Source organism: Phaseolus vulgaris, chromosome 10 (genome assembly GCF_000499845.2).
Source record: "Phaseolus vulgaris cultivar G19833 chromosome 10, P. vulgaris v2.0, whole genome shotgun sequence".
NCBI classification, from domain to species: Eukaryota; Viridiplantae; Streptophyta; class Magnoliopsida; order Fabales; family Fabaceae; genus Phaseolus; species Phaseolus vulgaris.
The window spans coordinates 40360210-40367288 of record NC_023750.2 but is presented as its reverse complement, the minus strand read 5'-3'; the positions used below and the strand labels follow the sequence as shown (position 1 = coordinate 40367288).

Sequence of the window (7079 nt, the reverse complement as noted above, 5' to 3'; positions counted from 1 at the left end):
AAACATACTCTCTATCTATAGTAGGGTCTGTTTTTTTACTCTGCAAAGAGCAGTTGCACGATTATCTAGATAACCACTTTTTATTTCATCAAAGAAAAAATGGTGCCCTTGGGTCAAACTCATTCATTGTATTTCATTCACCATTTTATATTTAAGATATAGCTTAGCATTAGGTCAGGCTAATTGCAAGTAAGAATCAAAATTAAGTCAATAATACTACAAAATTCATCTTGTGTAAAAGAAACTGGGTGATTTTACCCTTTCACTAGAAAGAAACTTGTCATTTATACAATATAAGCATAAGCATATTAAACAATTGGCTTAATGTGCTTCAAAGTTCAAGCACATACATTAAAAAAGAAGGAAAAAATGATTGTATAACAAGATACTGTAAAGCAACCATCCTTAGCCATTTATGTGCACAAGTATTGGAAAGGAAGTGGCATAACAATGGCTTTTCGAGAGCTCTTCTAAGAATAATAATTAATGAATTTCATCCACAAATTTCTAGCTCTGTGCGTGTTCCACATCTACAGAACTTGGACTGCAAGGACTTAACTTTTTGTCCCGGCTCAAAAGCCTCTTAAATGACCGCAATGTGGCAGCCATTGGTGATTTCATCTCATCTTCAGCACACCTACTTCCAGAAGGGGATAAAGAGGAGGAAGTGCACTCACTTGGAATATCAATCACCAACATTCCATGACATCTACCATTAACATTGCCACAATCTGAAGAAGAAGATGGTGTAGATGATGGAGGAGAAGGTGGCTGCTGAGAACTCCCTTCTTCCTCTGCCAAGGAAACCCCAAAAGAACTAACCTGTGTCTGGTTCCCCCAAACCAACACATTTGTGGGAAAATTTGAAGACTGTGAGCCACTCACAGCACCTGAATTCTCTTCGTGTGCTAAAGATGATGAATCAATGTTCCCTGAGGAATTACTCTCTTCAATTGTTTTAGACGATTCAAAACCAACAGGGTTCCTACAAAGAGGGCAAGTGGAGTGCGAATGGAACCACATGTCAATGCAATCCACATGGAACCCATGATTGCATTTGGGCAAAAGCCTGGCCTTTTCCCCTTGAACAATCTCAGAGAGACAAACTGCACACTCCAAACCTTCTTTGAAGTCCTCAGGTTGGAACACCAACACCGGCAAGGACCTTAAAACTGAAGGGTCAAGCCCAACTTGGTGGGTCTCATAGACCACCGGGTCTTGCCCGGGGGCGAACACAAACCGGCGGCGCCTCCGCCGCCTCTGGCGAGGCTGAGGAGCGGCGTTCTCCCCCATGTTCCACCAGAACCATTTTGCATATAGATGAAGCACAAGAACAAACACAACCACCATGAAAAGGAACACTATAGCCACCACCATGATCTTCCCTGTTATCTCAATTGTATTAGATTCACCCAATGGGTTGTCACTGGACACGGAGGTCGCAGTTGGACCCATGTTTATAAAACGAGACTTTCTGACTCAGGTGAAGGTTTGAACACACCCAGACACAGAATTAGTCTTATGGGAGAGGGAGAGTGAAAAAGGTTGAAGCTTTGTATGGTTTGAGTGTTGGAATGGGAATGGGGAAGTGAGAGTGAAGAGATAAGGGAAAGTTGAAAGATGGGTTTTTTGGTTTGGCTTGTGAATGGGGTTTGGAACAAGAAGAAGTGAGGAAGGTGAGGGGAATAAGAAGAAGAAGAATAAGCCTCCACTTTGGGCTACAAAGACTTCAACTTGGGAAGAAAGGAGGGGAGAAGAAGAAGGTGGTGATTTTGGAGTCAATAGTCAATGGCTTAATTGTTGAGAAAAATAAAATTTAATTTGAATTTATTACAATTATTTAATTGAATAAAATGAAAAGATGGATTCAAAAATGTGGTTTTATTCAACTACTTGTATCCTAGAATATTGGTAGGACTTGTTTGTTTTGAAACCATTAGCTTTACCTTTTATTTATTGTTTTTATTTATTGTTAGAAAGACTTTTGAAAGTATAGAGATAGGTTCTTTGCTTTCCCCTTTGACCCGTCTATTGAATTTAACCACTAATGACTCAGATTCAGATGTCCCAAAAACAATTACAACTTTGGATTAAAAACCACACACTTGGATAAATGTTTTTAATGTTATCTTTTGTTATAATTTAAGTTTTTTTTTTATATTAATATGTGTTCACATTTAGTGAATTTTTTATTGTGTATTATTTTTGACAAAAGAATAACACTAAAAAAAATCCTTGTGAAACTGTATCCAGATTTTGCTTATGAGAAATATTGATAGTACTGATTTTGTAATCAAAATCTAATACAATCTTTTTTTCAGTTAAATGTCACATTGCACATTTGTTTTTCCTGTTGAATGTTTAATGTTTGGGATTTTGAGAGAACTCCATCAAGTATGCTATGATATAGAAAAGTTATTAGATGATTTAATAAAAAAAATCATAAAATTATTTCCAACCAAATCATAAATCATACTAAAACTATGAGAAAATAACTAAATAAAAACTAATTTAATTAATTATTATATTCATTAAATTAAATACTATTTTATATATTAATAAAGTTATTGATATCTAAATTAATATTTATTATTAATAAATAAACTTTAAATTGATATCAATTAACTATCAAAATTTTAAATAACAACTTTAGAATCTATTTAGAGTGTATGATAATTACAGTTAAAATCAACTAACTAATTAAATATTAATTTAAAAATTATTTATTAATAATAAAAAATAATTTAAATATTAATAGTTTTTAATTATTAAAATAATATCTAATTTAGTTAATATAATAACTAATTAAATTTTTTAAAATTAATTTTTATTTAATAATTTTTTTATAAAAATTATTAATACTATAAAACATCAAATATATAAATAAAAACATTAAGTCTAATAAGATAAATATCAAAATTATCAAACATTCTGAATAAAAAAAAGGCACTTATTATTTAACATCTTATTTATTTATAATATATAAAAACTAAATAAAATTACTTATTATTTTCAATTATGACCTATTATTAAATATTGTTTGTATATATGATGGTTTATCATATATATATATGTGTGTTTTCCACCGTGGTAAAGGAATAAAATAGTTATAATTTCTTAAATTTTTTTTTGTATAATATTTTGAAATCTTGTGATTTAATATTTTTTAAATATTATAAATTTAAATTTTAAAGTTTTAATCACAAAAAACTTTTAAAACATTTGCCCCTAACATAATCTAAATCTATAACTCGTACAATGCAATGTTTCATTTGAATTATTTCCTGACGTTTTTAAGATGTTTTTTTAATTTATATTTTATAAATAAATATTTATTAACACAAGAATTTTTATTCAGTGAACAGTATGTTTATGCAATATGAGACTATGTTTATATATTATTTATTTTGAAACGTATATTCACAAAGAAATTAAAATATACACATAAAAATATATTTGAATCCTAGTTTATATTTCTTTAATTTTGTAATCGATTATATCAATAAAGTAAGTTAATTTGATCTAAATTGAGATGGTTTAAATTTATATAAATGATCCCATTAAAAAGTTGAATCTGATAAAGACAAAATGAAACTATGCCAATTTGTTATAGAAACTGTTCATATTATTTTGTATTACTAGAAAGCAAGTTCTTGTTATCCCATTCTCTGGAATGCTCTGCATGCAGAATTTTAAACTACGCTTTACCTAATTTTTTGACCTTTAAACTTTCAAAATTGACCCTATTTTTGGACACAAGCCATAATATTTAACTTTTAATATCAAAATTGTTGGAATCTCAAATCGATTAAAAATAATACAATTCATTATAGATAAATAAGTACAAATCTTACCTCATCACCTGGTTTTATGAAATTGAATTAAACTTAAAATCCATTTTGTAATAAAAGTTAAATATACTTTTTCATTTATTTATTAAAATATAAAATTGATTTTTTTCTTAATTCAAATTTTAAACAATTTTAGTAAATAAATTATTAAAATAAGTTTTTGTTAATATTCTTTTAAAATAATAAACGAATCTTTAACTATTATAATATTTACAAAATATTTCAACATTCTAACTTCTGTTTAAAAATTTGTTTATCTCTTAAGAAAATTGATAATTATTCATTATAATAGTTTTTTTTACTACAAATACCTAACAGCTCTAAAATTTGGACTAAAGTCAAAAATTAAAGTGTATAAAAAAAAATATATTTAATCTTAATATTATATTTATTAAGTGCAAAAAAAAATATTAAAATACATAAACATCTTATCTAATACAAACTTTTAAATTTGCTGAAAGGAAACAGTAAAACGAATTACGTGAGCATGAAATTTGAACGTCTAAATTAACCTTCATTATCGAGGAATAATTGAGGGTGTTTAATATCCAAATTTGGGTTTGGATTCTCTTTTTGCCTTGATTCTTCACCAAGGAGTTTTAATTATTTTATGATTATTGTTTTAATTCAATAATTTGAAGTTAAGTGTGGACTCTTCACCTAATTAACTACTTTAGCAATGGTGGATCCAAGTCACATTCTTCGTGCTAAAGAAGTCAAGTTCATATTGAAGAAGTCAAATTAAAATAAAAGAGCAACTTTGACTATAAGTTCTCAATTATTACTTAATTTACCAAGAGAAGAGAAGAATAAAATTGAAAATTACACTTATTTTAATGTTTTGATGTTTTGGATTAGAAGTAAAACTTCTAAGAAAGTGTGATGAAAGTAGGATTATTTAAATTAATATAAATAGGATAGAAGATGGAGAAAAAGTTTGTGATTAATTTGATAGATATAATAAATTTAAAAATATTATAAATATATATAATAATTAATTTACTTATATTATTATAAATTAATTTTAATTAAATAAAATATAATATAATAATTTTAATTTTATTAATACTATTTTTAATTTATTTATTTATTTTTATTATTTATTATTTTTAATTCTTTTATTATAGTTGTTCTTTCATAAATTTATTATTAAGATTTTTATTTTAATCACCATTTTATATATTTATTAATACTTTTTATTCTTTTATTAACAATTATTGTTTATTATATTATATAATTATTTTATTATAATGTAAATATAAATATGAATGAATTAATAATATAATAATATAATAATTATAAAATAAATATATTTTTAACAAAACTAAGGTTTTTTTGTCTGGTTTTCTGATTTTTTTATTCCTAATTTTTGGTACTTTCTGTGCTTGGAAAAACCCATCCCTTGCTTAAACTTAGTCATTATGAAAAAAAATAATGAAGAGGAATATGAATTAATCATTATGTAATATTCAAACTTAGTCAACTTAAAACAAATATTCCTAATATTACATAAGACAGAAGAGGAAACAAAAAGGTTAAAAAAGAATGAAAAAATATTTTTTGATTAAGCTCGTTAATCTATATTCAAACAACTTAATTACTACCAAATAAATTTTGAGATAAAGTTTCAAATTAAGACGCACTCTCAAAATACTTAATTTGTATCTTATATATTAAAAAAAGTTTAAATGAATCGTAAATTTTAAAAATGGTTAAACTTGAATGTTGTGAAACTTAATCTAATTTAAACTACTTTTGATCCCAAACTCTTGGTTATTACCACTTAACAAAAAACTATTTTATTAATATATTGGGAGAAATATGGAAGTAATTGCAGACAATATAATGAAGGAAGATTTGGTCCCTGTTAATTAATTATTAGCAATAATTCAAGAAAGATTCAACTACCAATTGGATTATTAATATTGAACATGGTTGTCTTTATTAATTACCCTTATTATCGTCATTATGTGAAAATAATAATTTACTCAAGAAAGTGGCAGATATTAGAAAAAATATATGAATGGAATTAAAAAGTATTGCCATATGCATGCATGGATTATAGATTGTGGATTATGATTTAGCATAATGTTGATGAAAAATATTTCAAACACTTTAAAATTAATCTTAAAGATAAAAAATAATTAATTATTATATTAATTAAATTAAATATTATTTTAGAGATTAAAAATTATTGATATTTAAAATAGTTTTTGATACATAATTTTTAAATTGATATCTAATTAACAAAATTTTAATTATCAAAATTTAAACTAACTAATTATATAATAAGATTGACAACTAAAATTTTAATAGCAAGATACTAATTTATAAATTATTTATTAATAATAAAAATATATACCAATAATAAAGGCATTAATTTTCCAATAAAATAATGTGAAATTAATTAAGCTCTATGTATGATCTTTGAAAATTTTGCAACTATAGGCATATTAATTAACGCGTTTTTCGCCCATGATTTGGGGCTTAATTGCCCTAAACAAATACAAACTTAGACACAATGATTTGTCTTCCTCATTATGACTATTGATGGTATAATTTTAACTTTTTAATGCTTTTATTTTTCTCAAATTTTTTTTATATTTTTTTTATATTGAAGTTGGGTCACTCAAAAGTTGATGTTGTTAGTTACCCACACTGAGGGTATTGGAGATGTTTTAAATTTACTTATTTATTTATTAAAAAATTAACAGTTGAAAAAACAATTTAAATTTGTATTTGATTTTTTAAAAAAATTTAAGAATAACACATTTTACTGTCATGTCAAATAAAAAAAATTAAACAAAATGGTTAATTCGAATGACAAGAAAGCAGGTCATTTTAGTTGCATGAAATTTTGTCTAGTTTTTATCTAATCCAAAATTTAAGTATTTTGAATGCAAATGGGTTAAAAGAACCTTCAATTTAGTATAAAAGTTATTATAACAAACTGACGTGAAAGTATAATTTTTGGATAAAATATAATATTTTTAAGTGTGGGCTCTTTGATTTTTGAGGTTGTAAAAAGTTGAAGTGTGAATAAAATTTATAAAAGTGTGTGTTATTATAAGTTAAATCTAAATTGAGTTAAAAATATATATAATTTTTTAAAATATGGATCAAATTAAATTCGACTCATTTAAATTCGATTAATTAAAAATTTATAATTTTTTTAAATATGATCTAAATTCAACTCAACTTACTTAACACATTAGTGGATTTGAGCCA

The 7079-nt window shown here is 25.4% G+C and overlaps 1 protein-coding gene across 1 annotated transcript; it reads right to left on the bottom strand.

The window, feature by feature from the left end:
- Positions 1-230: 230 nt before the first annotated feature.
- LOC137819297 (RING-H2 finger protein ATL3-like) lies at positions 231-1793 on the bottom strand. Its single transcript, XM_068623098.1, has one exon. The coding sequence runs from the start codon at positions 1453-1455 to the stop codon at positions 508-510; it is 948 nt and encodes a 315-aa protein (XP_068479199.1). The 5' UTR covers positions 1456-1793; the 3' UTR covers positions 231-507.
- Positions 1794-7079: the final 5286 nt, after the last annotated feature.

Excerpts from the sequence above, each read along its gene's own strand:
- LOC137819297 (XM_068623098.1), bottom strand. The coding sequence starts at position 1,455 with ATGGGTCCAACTGCGACCTCCGTGTCCAGTGACAACCCATTGGGTGAA.